This window comes from Poecilia reticulata, chromosome 18, assembly GCF_904066995.2.
Source record: "Poecilia reticulata chromosome 18, P_reticulata-male-v2, whole genome shotgun sequence".
NCBI classification, from domain to species: domain Eukaryota; kingdom Metazoa; phylum Chordata; class Actinopteri; order Cyprinodontiformes; family Poeciliidae; genus Poecilia; species Poecilia reticulata.
This window is the reverse complement of record NC_088847.1, coordinates 3,195,324-3,214,704: the sequence shown is the minus strand read 5'-3', so window position 1 is coordinate 3,214,704 and position 19,381 is coordinate 3,195,324. Positions and strand designations below refer to the sequence as shown.

At 39.2% G+C, this 19,381-nt stretch overlaps 1 protein-coding gene across 3 annotated transcripts; it reads right to left on the bottom strand.

The window, feature by feature from the left end:
* Positions 1-1,148: 1,148 nt before the first annotated feature.
* On the bottom strand, positions 1,149-19,147 carry mtm1 (myotubularin 1). 3 transcript variants are annotated; one of them, XM_008434996.3, is made up of 16 exons: positions 18,979-19,147; positions 14,167-14,247; positions 13,203-13,275; positions 12,345-12,439; positions 11,806-11,916; positions 11,133-11,234; positions 10,760-10,843; positions 10,484-10,633; positions 10,078-10,266; positions 8,322-8,504; positions 8,101-8,256; positions 7,977-8,024; positions 7,469-7,561; positions 6,411-6,524; positions 5,212-5,388; positions 1,149-4,490 (listed from the first exon to the last, which is right to left on the bottom strand). In XM_008434996.3, the coding sequence occupies exons 1-16, from the start codon at positions 19,069-19,071 to the stop codon at positions 4,299-4,301; spliced, it is 1,941 nt and encodes a 646-aa protein (XP_008433218.2). In that variant the 5' UTR covers positions 19,072-19,147; the 3' UTR covers positions 1,149-4,298. The 3 variants fall into 3 exon arrangements, with proteins under 3 accessions (XP_008433218.2, XP_008433217.2, XP_081455559.1); XM_008434995.3 differs by having other exon boundaries at positions 1,149-4,493; positions 18,979-19,145; XM_081599433.1 differs by lacking the exon at positions 18,979-19,147 and adding an exon at positions 18,668-18,933 and having other exon boundaries at positions 1,149-4,493.
* Positions 19,148-19,381: the final 234 nt, after the last annotated feature.

Sequence of the window (19,381 nt, the reverse complement as noted above, 5' to 3'; positions counted from 1 at the left end):
TATCTCAAAATAATGAGATAGTATCTCATAATGATACACCATCAAATTATACATTTTTGAAAATGTTTGGAAGAGGTTTGATTTGTTACATTTCCATTACCATCATTATTTTGAGATGTAATAGTATCTTAGTATTATGAGATACTCTCATTCTGAGATTGTCATTTTGATATACAATCATGAGAATTAATTTTTTTTAACAGTGGTGGAAATGAGCTTCCATACAATAAGGCCTCATGCGATTCAGATTCTCTTCAATGTCATAATTCAAAGTTTGCCAACAATTTAAGCAACATTTAGAGTTTCAGGGGAAAAAAATCTTAACTCGTGACTGAAATCCTTTATTTCCTCCATCAGTCAGTAGAACCTCTGGAGGAGCAGTGGACTCGTTTCTCTGAAGATATTTTTAGCTGATGGCCTCAGTTGTCTTGCATTACTCTACCCAGCACACATTTCTTCAGAAACTATCAATAAGCATTTTCATGGCTCTCCGTCTTTGCCACCATACTATAATGGAAATCAAACCTTTCCCAAACAATTTCAAAAATCTATCATTTCCTACTTTCCAACTTCTTGGTAATACGATTACCTTGCTAATGAACTAAATATAAAATTAATTGATGTGCAATTACCGGCCAGTCTTTTTTTGGCCGGGTCATATTCTGTACACCTACAATATTAGAAACATCTCTATTGTCTGCAGGATCTATGAACCCAAAATTAACTGAAACTATACAAAAGATATCCAATAATAATTTGACAAAATGTATTAAGACAAAGCTTCAAACAAGGTGAACTAATCAGTTTTTTTAAATAGTTTGAACAGGGAGAAAATTGCATAAAATATTTCTTTGGTAATAAAATCAATGACGTCATAAATGAACATAGAAAATATGTAACATCTTTCCACCAGGAAGCAGGAAAGCGTGGACGTATTAGTGGTGAAAATGAGGTTTTCAATGTCAAGACTAAAAAACGAATTGAGAAAACTAATAAAACCAATTTATGAGGAAGAGTATAACTGGAACTGCATCATCTGTTTAAAAATGTAAAACATGCAGAAATTACAGATACATCTTGATTCAGCAACTGAAAAAGAAAAAAAGTAGCATCTGTCCAAATAAAACACCAATCAATGCAGAGAAAAGTTGAGATTTCAGAAAATTGTAATTTAATAAAATATTTACACTGAAGACATAATTCAGAAAAAAAACTGAATACAACTTGAAAAAGAAATATTAGAAACAAAAGCAAATGGAGCCATTTTCCCCGATGCCCCACAATCCCATCAGTTTACAGTTGTTCCACCTCCACAGCCGTCACTCTATGGTGGATGAAGACGGATACTGTCAGTCACCAAGGAGCCGAAAATGCAGAGTTTATCAGGATCAGCAGCACCTTCTGATCCCCTCAGCCAAAAAGCAAAGTTAAAATTCATATCCACAACTTCTAAGTCAACACTGGTTAAAATGTTTTCCCTCTGAACTCAAAGATTCAACAGAAAGGTAAATGGATAGGTTTTAGACAACAAAACAGGTTCTGATTCAGCCAACGACATTATAGTGCAAATTAAATAAATGAGAAAATAGTTTGTTCCTAAAAAGCTAACGATTCTACCAAAATAAATGTTTGCTGTAGCTTCCATCGAGCTCACGAGTTTCATTTCATTTGAGCTGAAACTGACCCACACATACAGGAGACCTAATGCTGCTCTGAGCTTTTCCCCCATGTCTCCAGAAGGTGGCAGCAGTAAGCCTTTCTGGTGAATCTGCATTTGTATGGTGAAGAGGTAGAATGTAGATGGACAAAGGTAATATAGCACTCTAAGCAGGCGATGGAAGTCAGACAGCCAGTTCAACGTGTGTGCAAGACTGAAAGGCACAACTAGACAAACAAACCTACAAGCAGATTGAAAAGTCAACTGAGGAAGTCAAAATAAGAGATCCCACACACACACCAGCTGTCTGGTTGGTGTAAACACTCATGGCGACTGAAGAGGGTTTCTGGTTCTGAGAGGGGAAAAGGAAATGTGGCCAGGTTTAAATTAAAAAGAGGAAGCGCTAATAAAACAAGGCACTTTTTGTTTTACTTATTTGCAAAAGCGCGGTCTCAGAAGTGCTCAAAATAAATCTGACGTAATGATCACTGAATTTTAGAATTAAAGACTGTCAGAGCGTTGAATTTAAGAGTCAAGAACATAACTGATCATTTATGACATGGTCTAAAATATCACTCACTCAAGAGCCGATTTTAGAATTTTTTTTTTTTAAACTTTCTCAAGCCTAAAGAAAAAGCATCGGTTTAGTACCCACAATATCAACTCCCAACATATGACTATATCATCTTTCTTTTCCTCTGCATGCCTTCAGTCTCGATCTGTGGCAGGAACAAGGCACCATGTGGCTCCTGATCTGAGGCACATTTTAAAAACTGTTAGCATTAGCAGATTGACATGCCTACACTGGGGTCCGTTTTTAAAATCAGAAATTTTAACCTTCTGGACTCATTTCAAGTCTGATAAATTTAAACATCCAGTCACTTGAACCACAGGAAGTGAAAGAAGTATGAGGGAGTTTAACCTCGAGGTAAACAACATGCTGTGGCTGACAAAAACGCATCAAGTTAACTGAACAGTTTTCTCGCCACAGCCAGAGTTCTAACTTCATCCCTGTGAGATTAATTTTGCTCCGATAATACTAAAATACATTCACAACAGTTTTTTTGAATATTGTCATTTGCCAGTTTCTGCTTTAAATTTCATCTGATACATGAGTGGAACAACTCTTCAAAGGACTCGCATGGACTGCACCAGCAGCTGGACTCCTGGCAGAAAATCAAACTTAGCTTACAAGTTGTAGGGTAGTGTTCATTATTCCAAGTGTGGTTTTGCTATGTTGTTCCTCCCGCCCCTCCATTTCAATTCTAAAGTTTTATCATTTTCATTCAACAATACTAAAACTGCTGTCAAAATGGTTTTTCAGAAACTCATCTATAGTTACTTTTGTGGCTTACTGGTTGTAGGCATCAACTGCAAATACATCTTTTCCCGCACTTGTTTTTACCTTTAATCCAACATATCAGTACGTTCCACTGAACTGTCATTATTACAGAGAGGAGAGCGGCACACAGTTCCTCCATGACCGCTCGTCTCTGATCAACACCGGAAAAGAATCGCAAAAAGTTCCTGACAGCATCAACCTCACAGGAATAGCTGACTTCATAATAAATCTGTTGCCAAGTTTTCATTCGTCTTCATGTGAAAAATTTGCAGACTAAGCTGCTTTAATGCATTCCACTGCAGGATCAGAGCAGGGATAGATGCAGCGCCTGAGGTCTTTACAGCACAATTTATCCACATTTAGTAATGTTACACTTACTGAAAAGATATTCAGTTAATTTTACAGAAATCTACATACAACTTTTGCAATTTCAATTAAAAAAAAAAAAAAAAAACTTTCCGAAGCATATTTGACTGCAATCACGACCTCAAGTCCTACAGTGACCCAGGCAGAGTCTTTCAAGACTAAAACAAAACTTGTCACCTGTGCAGCGGTCAGCAGTCGATCATGGAAACCTCACATCGATACGTTTGACTCACCGAATGGAAGCTCAAACATCCCTACAGATGAAGCACATCAATCCCCTTTCAGTAGAAGCAAACAGCTGCCAAGTGATTGGGCGTCTTACCGTCGGCGTAATTTCTGATTCTGCGTTCGCCTGAGGTGGAGAAGTGAGTGTAGAAGTGAAAGTGATTTTTTCTGGACAGGCCGAGTTTGAATTGTCTTTGTCGGTAACTGGCCTGAGAACACTCAAGGTACCAAATGGTCATTTTCCTAAATTGCCTGTTCTCTTGTCCTCTTCAAAAAAAAACAAAAAATAAAATAAAAAACAAAAAAACACCTTAGTCTCCCTTAGTTAATATATTATTCAAACTTCTGATGAACTCAATGTTAAACGGTGGTTTCTATTAAATAAACTATAGAAAACACGACCAGCAGTGGCCGTGTGTGCATCCTGTCCTCTGGAGCCCTTAAGCTTCAAGCATTGAAATTCTTCAAAGCTTTGCTGTGTATGATGAGTGTTTAAAATGTTCAGGTAAAACGCTAAAGAGCTATTGCATAATTCACCAACTTGTCAACTTTTCTATTGGGTGCAAATTAAAGTTTTCAAAACCACATCAAGCCCCTCCCTGTGCAGTGTGTGCGCATGTGTGTGTGACCAAAAAGACCGCAGATAAAAGAGGACATGAACAGTGCAATCCAAAAGAGGTTCTGCCTCTCATCTGTGAAGGACGAGCTTTAAAACGGAGTCTGTAGGTGTGTGTACTGCTGTGAAGGTGTGGAGGCTGTAGACGAGGTGGTGTTTGGCGTGGTGCTGTTAGCCAGCTGGTAGGGAGAGGAAGAATCGGATAACTGAAGCTGCTCCAGTTTCTTTAAGTATTCTTCTCGGAGGGCCAAAAGCTCCTTGTAGCGCTGCTCCACTGGACTCTGCTGCTGAAGGCGTACACACACACACACACAGGTGTTACTGAAAGTTGTCGTTTTCAAAAAAAGACAAGTCTATCAAACTTCTGACAAACACTGCCTTCAGAATTTCTTTTGTTTGCCATTATTCACCTTGTTGGCGTTTAATCTAAAATCTTTAATACATTGGTCAATGAGAACTGTTAATCTGACGTCAATGCGTTGTCAATGCATGAATGCTAACTAGGCTTAGCATTCATGACAAACTGTGCTAGCTAGGATGAGATTGTGATTGACAACACTAAGACCCTCCTCCTGGCTCTGATTGGTCATTTCTAGGTAGCACTCACAGAACTGGAAGAGATTATGCGTCTCGTACCAAACTGTCACACCATATTGACAGTTTCAATGAATATGTAAAAAAAAAAAAATTTTTTAAACAAACGTCACATACTGCAGCTTTAACATATGAAGCACCTTGACATGCTGACCTGTCCCGTTTCAACACAAGTCCTTAAAACTGAAGCTCAGAGGAGATGGATTCATCTCAACTATGGCTTCAAAATCATAGACAAGTTGTTTAGAAATCAAAATCAATTTGGGCTGTTTTACTGCAGAAAACGGTAAAAAAAAAAACAAACAGCCCAAATTGATTTATGAACAATTTGTCTGCAATTTTACTGCAGAATCATAACAAAACGCTACAAAGCATCAAAAACATTCTTTAAACACACACTGGGTATCCTACCTGGTGTCGTATACGTGGGTTCCAACGGATGTAGTAGGTTACCCACAGCTCTAGGTGGCGCATGCTTGCCACGGGGTAGAGAACTTGTCCAGACTCGGGGGTGTAGAACGGGTTCAAATAAATATCCATCTTGCTGTTGACCAGAGACCAGAGAGACGCCGTCTTCGATCGCAGCTCCTGAGTCAGACAGAAAGTGATTCAATATCAGGTTACTGATACACATCATGTTGTCTCAAGGCGCTATACAACAGGAAAGTAAATGCAATCAAATCAGACACATTTTAAGTCAATGGCAGAAAAATGACTGTTGATCTTTGTATGGGTGTACTTGTACATACTAGAGATAGAGAACCACTCAGTATTTACCAACAAAAGGAGGCCATTTGTGGAAAATCAGAACCTTTTCCTGCAGCTCTACTGAACTGTACAAGATAGATTTACAGCAGTCTCTCAATCTGTGGTCCAAAGACCGTTCTCAAAATACTGCATGTTTATTTCCTGACAAGAGGTCAAAGTGCAAGGCGTACTGCTAGCTTATCAAAGGATCGTGTTTAGAAACAACAATGGAAAAGTGGCTTAAGACTAGGGGCCTCATGCTTGCCCAAAAACATACGGTGCCATATTTTAAGCACAAGTTGACATGTAAAAAATAAACAGTGAAAGTTTGCTTAAATATACACAAATTTTTCACCCGCTGTAAAAATGTGCAGCAGCAACGCAAATTCTAGACAGTAGCAAACTACAAAACACACCGAATTTGACTCTGCACTTTTGGAAAGAAAACAAAAAACGGCCCTATGCCACCTTTCAGTGTGAAAGTTGTGCAAAATACATGACTTCATCAAACACCTCATATTTAATGTTTTCTTATTATTTGGGCAAAGTTTAATTCCACTAAAGTTCAGGGTTCACAGAAAACTCACTGACAAAGACAGAAGCTCACAGGCTTGTAGGAAGATTGAACAAAACCTGAAAACTTCTAAAGATTTATATTTAAAGTACAAGGATGCACGTGTGTCTAAAACTTTTGCAACAGTACACCAACAAAAGTGGTTTTAAGAAGTTTAATTATGGTTGTAGTGGTTTTGAACCAACCACCTTTTTAACCAAAGTAAAATGAATAAGTTTAGTTGTTTGCAGACTTAAAGAGCCATGTTAAAAATAAAATAAATAAGAAGGAACCCTTGATGGTCACTTACCTGCTGGTCTCGTATACTCTCACAGTTGTAGAGGAAAGTCCCAAAGCGACAGCTGTAGAGATGATCCAAGATTGTGAGCAGGAGATGCTCATTGAACTCAAAGGCTGTAGGAAACTGAGAGGAGAAAATCCGGTTACATTTCCAAGACACCGACAATCACGTGTTTATGCTCATGCACCCAAATTCTCTGTTAACCCTTGGAGCCATTTCTTAACCCAAATAGCCACAGCTTGACAGACATTTAGATGAACCACATTTCACCTCTAATCATGTTTGTGCTCAATATTTTTCTATGTTAAATTGACCCAATTTCAGAAATAAAATGCAACAATTCATTTCTAAAAAAAAAAAAAAAAAAAAAAAAAAAGAAAAAAAAAAAGCTGCTTAGAAAACTTTCTGAAGGCCCTACAGAAGAAATCAAGAGCTAAATTCAATGTATGCTCACTGAAGTTGTCTAACATTATACTGTCAGGTTAAAGAGTTTTAAAAAAATATGTAAAAAGTATATTTTTATTAGTGCCATCAGTCAACTAAAATATCTTATCAGGTTAATCACTCTCTAGCTCTGTGATTAAACACAACTAATCACCATGCATGCTTAATTCTGTAAAACTGGTTTTTTTGCCTCCAAACAAACATGCCAGAAGATTTTAAGTTTTCCAGGTTTTAATATTCAGGAAGGTTTAAGAGAAATTCTGTTAATTTAGAAAAGCCAACTATAAATTGATTGTGCTTCGGTGGAAGGACAATTCATTGTTGCAGACGACAGGCTACATACCATCTTGATTTTATTCAACATTCTCATTGGGTGTTTTTTAATTTTGCCACTGAGAACAGCAGCAGCTCGTATGGAAAAACTGTAAAAGTTTGAGAAAAACAAAACTATTCTCCCTCTATAATTTCCACTGCTATAATTTAAATATATGCAATTAAATCAAGCTCAAAACAACTTATTCTAGACAAATATATTTGAAGACTAGATTAACAGTTTCGTCAGATATAAACAGTTAATTAAAAACAATGCAAATCATCTCACCAATCACTTGTTCTTAACTAACCTGTTTGGTCATCTGCCACACACAATCAATGAATTGAACAAATATTGGCGATCTGTCCTGGTCTGCGTGGTTTTTGTCACCGTGGCCGATCCGCTAAACACACCAAATAAACGGTTAACAGTAAACTCAACTTTTTTCTCTCTCTTTTTTTTTTTAAAGGGGCAGGATTATGTGTTTTCTAGCCAAAGAGGGCCATTTTATAGATGTTATAAAATTTGCATTTTATTTTTATTTAACCTTTTTACCAGTGTTTCACTAAGACAACTCGTATGATCAGATTTCTCAAACATGCATGAAAGAATCAAAGCAACAGTCCAGGTATGTTTTTGATGACATTGCAGCATGACAAAGATCAAAGAAGTGGATTTACATAATACTGCCCCTTTAGTAAATAATTTGTGCAATCAATATTGTGGATATTTCATTGGCATATGTTAAAGTATGATGTAATTATAATAAACAAAATTACACAACTGTAGTTTTCTGAAAAAAACTATCAGAATCTTACCGATGCAAATTTGTGACCAAAGCTGATCCATTCCTTTTCAATCAGGACCTACAAAGAAAAGTTTGACAGTTTATTTAAAATCAGGACGAATCCAGCCGGTTCTGTTTGCTGTGAAGTTACTGACCTGGAAGCCCCTTAGTGTGCGATAGTGGCTGTCCAGCATCAGCATGGCCAGTGAGGTAAGCTGTGCTGTCCGGTCCCAGCCATCACTGCAATGAACCAGAACAGAATTCCCACTGGAAACCTTGTCTGCCACTTGGATGGCTCCCGACAACACCAGCTACACACAAAGAGCTTTTAGTACACATACGAAACCTTTGAAAGACTGAATCCTTCTGTGCTTACCTTAATATGTTCTAACCAGTGTGTAGACTCTAGACTGGACAGCCAGTGGGATTCCTCCACATTTGGGTAGACGATATCTTTGAGTTTCTTGAGGGACTCCCTCATGACGTGAATATTCTGGATGTCCAGGAAGACTAGCTCAGCGTTTAGGTACTCGTCCCCTTCATAGCCCCCTCCAGTGGCCTGAAATTGCCAACACAATGTGAACCTAAAGTTACGTTGGTGGACAAGAACATTTCTGTAACAAACACTCTTATTGTAAGGACTAAACATTCACAGTATTCATTACAGACCTAAGCAAAACCTAAAGGAAACTTTTTAGCAGGTGCAATTAAATTTTTGTGTACGTCTTCATAAATATGCAGAACATATGCTGATCATTAGAGAGTAAAATACTGGGAGGATCATGTGCAAGTAAATTGATTTACTACCCACAAAGTCATTTATTAAACCTGAACCATATTGCTAGTGATGATTTTGCGTCTATTTTTATGTTTATGTTTGAATAGCTGATGCAAACCGGAACAGAGAAACGTCTACCTTTACTGTGGGGAAAAAAGGTAGATACAATGATAGAAGATATTGCTCGTCAAATATTTGGAATATTTGAAAAATGTATTAAGAAAAAGATGAAAAATATTCTACAGCAAAGGTAATTTAGAGCTGCAGGAGTACTTCATATTTCCAGCGCACCATCAATTCATCGTTTTGTGTGGATGGCCTGCAGCCAACAAAATACAGCGCAGATTATCTTTGCCTGCTTCATGTTCCACAAATTGCGTGGGCAAAAGATTTATGCAGCCATGCTACTGACAATATTCATACAATCAAACCAAAATAATCACGGCAAAACTGAAATATTGTGGTCTTGTTCCGCCATTTAGTCGACAAAGCAGCCTTAGCTTTTCCTCTAACCTCATTTCTCATCCTGTCATCTTGGTCAAAGAGTCCAAAGGAAAAAATCAACTCCTCCACCTCCAGGTACTAACCTGGAGGTGGAGAAGTTGATTTTAAAATGCTCCAACTCATTTTAGACAGTGTCAGAGCATCCAAACCAAATATCACAACAGATTTGTTCTTATTAACTCTCTCAACTTTGAGCTACCCTTCTGTACGCTGTAACCACTCCCTTACCATGAACCCATCAGTGACTCAGACCATCACTGTCACTCTCTCTACGCATGTCTTCCACTATTCTTTTTTGCTACACTCGACTTCCTCATGTAGTGTGAAAGTTCCTCTTTTGGTACACTCTCATAATGCTCCTTTTAGATCCTTAAAGACACAACGATGCTCTTTCTGACATCTGTGTTTCTCTACAAGACTTCTAATAGCAAAAATATGGCTTGTGAAAACTTCCTGTGCATGAAATCAAACGGCGGCAGACTGATTTTATGTTCATGAGCTCGCCTCAGCGTCTCTTTCTCAACACATCATTGTGTGGCTCTGTCGTTACTACTGCTCTGAACATCCCCATTTCATGTGAGAACTGGTGCCAGTACACTCCTCTAATCGTCTGGCATCTTCTCTCTCCAGACCTTTTCTAAACAAGCTGGTCAAAAGCTCCACTGTACTCTCACCAACACTGATGCATCTATTTAATCACTCTTCCACATTTTTACTAATCTATCCCATCCATTTCCCTTTTCTAGTTCCTAACTGATGCGGTCAGAAGGTGGACACAGTAGTTTGAATTGCTGAAACATGACACCAGTTTGGTCGCTATTGTTTAAAAGCATTCCTTTTTCCCTCTGACCTTGTTTGCGACCGCGTTGACGTTGGGCCGGGCGTCGTAAATGGTGAGTTTTTTGGTGGTGTCGTTTGCCTCTCTGATGAGGTCCAGGTATCGCTCGTCGTCTTTATTTCTTTTACCAGACATTCCAACGAGGGGCTGACTGCAGCGAACAATCACTGCCTGATTTTCCCGGTGGATCCACGACAAAACCTGGACCAAAAATCAAAGATGGTTCAATTTCAGGTGAAAGAAATACATTTGTATTGAAATACCGTGGTAACGTCTGCATGGCGAGATGCAGAAACAACTCATGTAACCCAACTCATGTGCATGCATCTTAAGAATGTATTCAAATGCATTTAAACACCAGACTTCTGTGATGTAAAGAAATCCCACTGGTTTATCTGATTAAAAGGCTTGCTCTTACCGGTATGCGTCCTCTTGACCGGAAGGTGGCCACTCTTCTCAGGTCATCTTCTTTACATTTAAAAGGGACTGCGAGGACAGTTGGGTACGTGTCACACAGATCATAACTCTTATTGATGAATGTAATACGCCATTTGTTGTTTGGCAAGCCCTGTAGGAAAATTAATAAATTAGAAAAGACCGACCACAGTACAGCACTGAGCGCCGTTTAGATTGGACACAAATGAGAAAACGGAAATTCTGGCCTGAAAAAGAAGCAAATGATCCAGATATTTACCTGTCGCCTAAACTCCTCCATAGCTTTATAGACCAACCAGCCATTGTCGGTGTACTTTTCCTGATTCACATAAGCAAAAAGAGGCTGCAAGAAAGGAGACATGCAAACACATTTTCAGTTGACATCTACATAACAAAAGCTGAGATCCAGTTAGTCCTTTTAGATTCATCTCTGTGTCGCATCGGAATTGCATAATTAGCAGGACGTTTGTGAGCTTGATGAATCATTTGATTCAGGCGAGGTGGAGGGGGGGGGAGGGGGTTTGGGACGCCAGCTTTGGAGGACACAGATGCATTACTTAGTACTTTATTCTTCATCGAGTTTTGTTTCTCAAGTCATTTTTCTGCTCATTATCAGTCGCAGTAGAACTTACCAAACTATGTGAAAGAGGGAAGGCGTATCTGAAGATCATCTCAAAGATCCCTCTCCTGCTGTGGCCTTCCTGCTTCAGAGCGAACCTCAGATTCCTCATGTCCTGAAGACCCAAAGGTCAGACACTTTACCATCATCACAGGAAAAACATTACAGATGGGTATTCATATTTGCATTTTTAAATTATGGTCACAGTATATAAATTGGAGTGGTTTAAAAGACTAATGTTTTAATAAGATTTTCCACTGTCTCAGGGAACCAACAGAGTCAACCTCCTTTCTGACAGCTTGCATCATCGCTGGTGTCCAGCAGCAGCTCCTACGGTTGCCACAGCAACAGGCAAGGACAGCATGATCCCGCCCATTAGAAGCTACATCTGCAACAGCAGCCTGAGGTTGTTCACTCAGCTTGCATGAACCTGAACTTCTTGCTCATCATCTCATTTTTGTCCCCTGTAAAACTAACTAACCATTCCCAGAATTAAAGACTTCTCAAATCGGGCCCACTGCTACAAAGCCTTAACTCACCATCAACACATGCTTGGGTTGTAATTAGCACAGAGCTAAAAAAAAAAAAATCTCAGCAATGGAATGTGGGAAAATGTTACTGCTCCAAGCTGCAGCACTCAGTTTTTGGATGTTCAAATAAAAACGGCAAAAGCACATGTTACACACCTTGCATGTGATATCCAATCCATACGAGTTTTCTCCACGGCTCGACGCTCCACCCATCTTCTCCACTCGACTTATGACGCCCAGAGGAACGTCCAGGGCCAGCGGCACGTCCTGCCGCACAGAGGAACAGTCATCTCTGCACTCATTGATTAATAATATGAAAATGGTGAGTTTTTTGGTGGTGATAGAATCCACAGTTCAGATACACGCCTGATCCAAAAATCCACTGCATATAGGAGGAATATTGAACATGATTACCGATTGATTTTTTATTTTTAATATTCCGGGTACAAATGTAACGTACAAATTGTGTTCTGGAGTTTTCAGAGTTGTTATTGACAGATTGTAGACATTTATAGACTACCATTAGAAATATTTCTTTTCCCAACAAGTTTTGTATTTGTATTTATATCAAAATTTGTGCTATGAAGTTATTAATGTTAAACTGCAGCATGTCAAGCTGAAGAATGAAACCTGGTGTTAATTGTGTCGACCGGCTGACGGCCTGCACAGACATACAAACACTTTAGAAAACTTACAGCATCTGAGCTCTTGAAGTACAGTCTGTAGTTGGTGATCAACACTTTCCCTTTAACAGCTCCATTGAATGGACACATGTAAATGATCTCCTGATCTGAAAGCAGACAATATCAAATTACTGTCACGACTTCAACATTTTTTACTTTGTGTCATGTTTGAGCCGATTACAAAAACAGACCAAACAAAACAAACAAAAAACAAAAAAATTGGTAGCAAAAACAACAACAAAAAAATCCATGGTTGCTTATTCTTAATTTTGTAAAAGTATTGTAAAAAGGGATGACCACAAGAACTGTACTGATAATGAAAATGACCCACATGCGACACTTTCAGGTCATTTTACTCGTCAGTTTGTGGCCCCATTACAGTTTCACATCTTGATAATTTCTATTCTGCACTAAAAAAAATAATCATTTTTATTCTCACATATACTTGTCCAGGGTAATATGTTGGAACACTAAAAACTTAGTCTCAAAATGTTTTGCCAAACTCAAAAAAATTAATAAGAGTTTAAATTTTAAAAATACATTCAGGTAAAATGCAGGTAGAGTGCAACATTTAACAATATGGACGTTTGATATTTGCATCAGTTTAACTTCATAATAAATGTCAGGGTCTCACTAAGGCTTTCTGTAGTGGGACTCCAGTGAATTGGTGCTATATCAAAATTAACTGAATTACTCTGAATTGTTTTGACTGGTTGTTCTACTAGTAAATAACCAGTTTCATCAATAACCAGGCTCATGCCTGTATGATCAGTTAAATCCAGTGGGTAAGTGTCTTTTTGCCATAGAGTGTATTTTCTGCAGTAAAGACATTTTATTTGCATAAATCACTGACAGTTGCTTCAACATTACCTGTAATTCGATCTTCTCCTGGAAGTAGAGAGACATCCGCCAACAACTCCATCTTTAGCAAATTTCTGCCAGTCTAAAAGGAAGAAACATTTTACTTTATTCTGCACAATTAAAATACAGATTAAAGATACTGATAAAATAGTAATAGTGCAGAAGGAGGCTAAATAAACTACATAAAAAACATCTACACAGCATTAATAGGAATTTAAATAGAATATAGGACAATAAAAATGTGACTGACACTTATGTAAAGTTTACACCGTTTTATAGAAGTATATTGTGTCTGTTTTACCAAGTATAAAAGTTAATTCCAAAGTTTACCTCCGCTGCACCGCAGAGAAAACTGACCTCAACTGGTTTGATATTTAGGAAAATTTCTTCCTCAAGAAGTACAACCTAAACTCCAAGCTGCTGTCGACCTTCTTATCTATTCATGGAGAGCCTGCTGACAGGCTGCACCACAGTGAGCGTTACACACCCCAGAGCCATAACGACAGCTCAGAATCATTGGTCTGATGGACATTTATACCAGTAAGGTTATGGCTTACTAGGGCCATAACCATCACCAAAGACGGCTCCCACCCCGGCTTCTCTCCGTTTCACCTCAGGGAGGTGCTATAGGTGCAGCCGAACTAAAAACTCAAAAACAGCTTCTTCTCGAGAGTAATAATCACCCTGAACTCTAGCATACAGATTCCAAATTGTCCAAGCTCAAGAGAAAGTGCTGCCCATCTAGTCATGGTAGCGATGATCACAGTCCCTGAACTGTAGGCACCATGGGTAATTTTAACACCAAACCAATTACAGGCAGTTGTGTTCATGTACTGAATATTTAATGTTCCTGCTTGCTTTTTAGGCATGTGCTTTACAAAGCAAAATATTACCTGAGCAAAATATTACCTGACCAAAATGTATTCAAAAACATTGATTCCAAATACAAACAGAACAAACAAATTCAACCTACACTAGCGATGCGAGAGTCCAGAGAGCTGGAGTGGTACTCAGAGACGGGTGAGGCCATCGCTCGGTGAGTGGCTTCCGCAGTCTGTGAAATCAAAACAGGTTTAGATGTCATGAGAAATCAAGTGCTTTTAAATTTATATTTCCACTGGAAAAATGTATACGATAGTCATAATCAAGGGTCTCAGTTCGACGCAGGAACCTTTTATTCTGCACCATCTAAAGTGAAGACTTTATTTCTTCCTGAAGCAGAAGTAACGGAGGCCAAACCGAGCCGTCCACACTGAGAACAAACGGAAGGCTTTTTGACAAGGATTTTCTGTTTCCACACAGAAACACTGGACACAACACCAAAGTTAGGAATAGGAATTTAAATAGAATATAGGACAATAAAAATGTGACAATGACACTTTTACATAAAGTTTACACTGTTTTATAGAAGTATATTGTGTCCGTTTTACCAAGTATAAAAGTTAATTCCAAACTTTTGGAATTAACTTCAAATATCTCCAAATATTTGGAGATATTTGATCTCCAATTATTTTGTGGTATCTTACTGTGTTAACTAGAGATGTGCCGATCGGATTTTTTCCTGCCGATTCCGATTACCCATGAGGGCCGATCACCGATACCGATCACATATTTATTTTTTTAATCATAAACACTACCGGTTACATTATGTGGTTATGTGGAAAAAGGAACCATGAATTCACCTTAATTTAGACAAAAACTCAACTTTTTCCAAGAAGAAAACTAAACAAAACAGGCATTGTGCAAATTGTACTGCTATCAGTAATACCATCTTTAACAGACTGAAACATATGAAGGCTCTGAAGAGGCTAAATAATGCAAAGAGACAAAATAAAACCTCTCAACATCGCTAAAAAATTCAAGTATAAAACTTAACATTCAAAGGGAAATACAGGATCCATTACAATAAACAATCTTGAGTTACTGCATAAAAACTTCTTGATAGCATGGCGGCTAGCTTATTACTGCTAGTTCTGATTGGCTCTCTCATGTTAGGACAGCGAAAGTTTTAATACGCATGTAAAATTTTTTTTTTTTTTAAGTTGGATGCTGCAGCTTTAAGCTGAGGTTCGGTGTGAGAGTCACTACCAGGTGGAGCAGAAGCGGCGCTCCGTCTGTGAAATATTACTACCTGTAGCGCATAGCAGCGGTTCAACAGCGAGATCAGAACCAGCGACTTGCATCGCAGCTCGAAGACTTAAATAATTTTGCGGGTTATTCGTTTAGCTTTCTGACCGTCATGCTAATCTGGGTGAGTGTAGCTGTGCGCTGCTTTACCTGCTATCTGATCCTCCACATGTCTTTTACTGCACTGAGCCTCGATATAGCCAAACTCCGTCAAGTGTGGCATTGTTTTGATGCCATACTAGATTCGTTGTGTTGATGCATTTTGACGTGCTTCACCCCACCCGCTTCAATTTTCCGCCGCAACACGCAAACTTCCCCATTCACTCAGTGCGATATAGTTCCACATCGCTTAGGATTTGTTGCTGTGCGTTTGCGCACTGTGAAGGAAAGAGGAGACCAGCTGCACAGGCAGGCTGCGAAATGAGAAGCAGGTGATCGGTTTGTGTGATCAGCGATTACCGATCATACACGTTTTCACGGAAATTGGCCGATTGTGATCGGTGGCCGATCGATCGGCACACCTCTACTGGCAACTATAAAAATGTCAACTGTATGGCTGTGACTCAAAGCTCCATAAAGACGCACAAAAAGAGACTCAGCAATTTGCTTGACAATTTAGCAAAATTCTGCATTCTGACAAATCAAATGAGAAACGCCTTTTGGCTGTTGTATGTATAGGAATTGTGATCCACTCATAATTGTGATGCGTGTCACAATCGCCAACCCCTAGAGGTAAAAATGCTAGAATTCCTGAATTTAAAAAAATTATGGCAATGCAGATCAAATGGGTTAATATAACAACAAACTTTGCTTTTAACAAAAGAAGTGGGTGATTAAAAATAGAAGTTGGCAGACTTCAAAACCAATAGACAAGTTAGAGTTTTACACAAATGAGTAAATGGAAATCCCACAGCGGCAGCCTGACAGCATGCTGATGTCACTTGTAGTTTAGAGGATTTAAAACAGAACGCTCCCCAAATGATTGCCTTTAAAACATGCTTCTCAATGACAGAAACCATATGAACGGCTACAAAGACCTGCTTTTGAGTGAAGACAAGCTTCACTTTGCAGAGGATCTAACAATATGCAAAAGAGACCAAGCTGGTCAAGCTGTGACCACCCATCATGAAAGCACAAGAAAAGAGCCACATTAGAGCAGTCTTTGATCACTGGACAAGGAATTCCTCAACAGATCCTAATCATAACAGTTGCGTGTCTCGTTTTAGCAGGAAGCACGTTAATCTACATTCCACATTCTGGGAAGGTGGAGCGAAGGTGACTCCACCCACATTTTAATTGTACACAACATTTAGCTTTCAAATGAATCTTCTGTAAAAATGTGATATCTGTTAATGTTTTAAGATGAGAAAGGACTTTGCAGAATTGAACAGAGGTAATCGAAGTGAATGGGAGAAAGCTCAGACTTTGTAAGGAAGGCAATGATCTGGCTACCACTCTGTAGGTTTTCATTATTCTGGATAATCATATCAAGAAAGAAGCAGAAATGTTATTATATGGCTCTCATTTCTTAAAGCAACAGAGCTGGCTATGCCTCGGACATCAAAATTAGTTTCTCATAGAACATTTTTACATTAACAAATGTCTAGCCACTTCAGCCAACAAACAAGATGAGAAAGGACTTTGCAAAGCCGCAGCGTAAACAGACTTCTGGAAGTACTCGGTGAATAGCAAAAGGCGGCAAAACTGACAAGACACCAATATATTTCCCTTTAGCGTTACTGCTAACCTAGCAACTGTGACACATCGTCATAAATCAACGCTCAAACATGTATGCATACACATACATTTTAAATTAGAAACTGCACCTCAGCAAGGATCCGTGAAATAAATGTGGACCAGAATGCCAGAAAACCTAACAATATTTCTCCCGGAGCGACCCTCCTCCAGAAATGTATATTTCTCATCCAGCTTTTTTAAGTTGGCATACAAGCGGTTCACAGCGGCCTAGTTCAGTCAGAGTGGTGGTCAAGTCGGTTTTTATATCCCAGATTGAGGCCTAGATACTCTGATTTAAGGATGAAATCTTGCGGTAGAAATCTCCGCTGCATGCGTCCTCAGTGTGACACATCTGACTTGATGGAGCCTACCTCAGTTTTCCAGCCATTTATTGCGTGCGTTACCGTTTTGGTCGAGGGCTCATTTTCTGGTAAACAGGACCACATCCATCAACTGACCGACTCCAAAGCCCACGTTGGTTCACCCAAAAATGCCTTTAATTAATTATATGCTAAATACAAGGAAGACTATAATCTGGTTCTTCTTGACGAGAGCAATCCAGCCAAAAAGAATTAGAAACAGGATGCTTATGTTTGCTAGCAAACGTAGAAAATATAGAGTTTGTTAGATTGACAAAGGCCAACACATTCCTTTCAGACGTAAAGTTACCATTTTTCTTTTTAAATCAGTATATTGTAGGCTTGGTTCATTGTTGAACAGGTTAAAAAAAATACAATACCGGGGTGCTGTGGTGGCGCAAGGGTAGAGCACAACCCACATAAGGAGGCCTTAGTCCTCAATGCGACCACTGTAGGTTCATTTTGTGGCCTGATGACCTTTGCCACATGTCTTCCCTCTCGTTATTCACTTTCCTGTCTGACCACTTTCAAATAACGGTCGCTAGAGCCAACAGAGACTTGGCGTAATGGGGGGAGGAGGGTCGACAATATGTTTTTGTGATTTTATTTTTTAGGTGGGGGCCCACAGAACTTTTGAGTAGTCGATAATTTCTTTGAGTCAAGTATTCAAAATAAAGGTTTTTTCTCTGAGCCGCTTTGCTTGGGATTTTGATGCTTTTATCACATCTAATTTGTGGATAATACTGAACTTCTACAATGATAGTCTGCTTTTTAAAATCAAGACTATAATTGATTTTAGATGCATGCGAATCTCAGAGTTGGTACCGTTTTCATTGAACACATTGTCCTGAAAAGATTTATAACCATCTTAAAATTCCAAATAATTTATTGAAAATTTCATTTTCTGCCCTTTCCACTAGTACTGGTATTCAGATTTAATGTTAAAAAATAAAATTAAAGCAGAAAGGCATCATCTCTTTAAAAATAAATAAATTGAGTTGCTCTGCTGAGTATTTTTCATCAGGTTTCAATCAAAATGTAGGCAAAGTCCACAGGTGGTGCAGTAAAACAACAATACCTTCGATAAGTACTTTCATTTCCTCAAAACATTTCTCACTTTGTCGGTTCGCAGTTCCTACATTCAGCAAGATTACACAAAGAAGAGCAAGCACCCCAAAATATACAGAACACATTCAAAAGTTGGATTTGAGCACCTTGGCTGCAATAATAGAGATTACAGTTGTTTCTTACCAGCATACAAATGGCTGCATCAGAATTTACTGAACAGGTTGTGGAGCCGGTGAACGCATCAGAGGTGTGAGCACAGAAGCAAAAGGCCAGACAGCTCCTTTTAAAACCCTTTTAAAGTTAGCACCCAGCAGCAGGCTCAGCTGTGGACCTGGACCAGGAAATAGTGAAGGCCCTGACCAAACGGCAGCTTGTTGCTCTACAAATGAAGCCAATTTCTAGCTCACAGGTCAGAGAAACACGTATCAAAGCCCGCTTCGCAAAACTTTATCTGGGCTGACATGACCCAGGGGCAAGCAAACGTCTTTACGTACCTGAAAAGTGCGATTGTTTTTGTTGCTAAATGTCGATGTGTTCTCGTCCAGCCACAGTAGCAACTCACTCTGCGTCACGTGCCGAGCTGTCATAGCTCACATTGGTTAAGTTCGGGTCTCCTCCATTACAACACCGGCGCACTTGCCGGCGCACAAAAGCGGTGTCTGATGGCGCGCGCCCGCCTTATCTGTCACAGGTATCAAACTCCAGTCCTGGAGGGCCACTGCCCTGCAACTTTTAGATGTGCCTCTGCTGCACCACACCTGAATAGAATAATTAGGTCATTAGCAGGCCTCTCCACAAGACGGAGGTAATTAAGCCATTTCATTCCAGTGTTTTGTACCTGTGGCACATGTAAAAACTGCAGGACGGCGGCCCTTGAGGACTGGAGTTTGACACCGC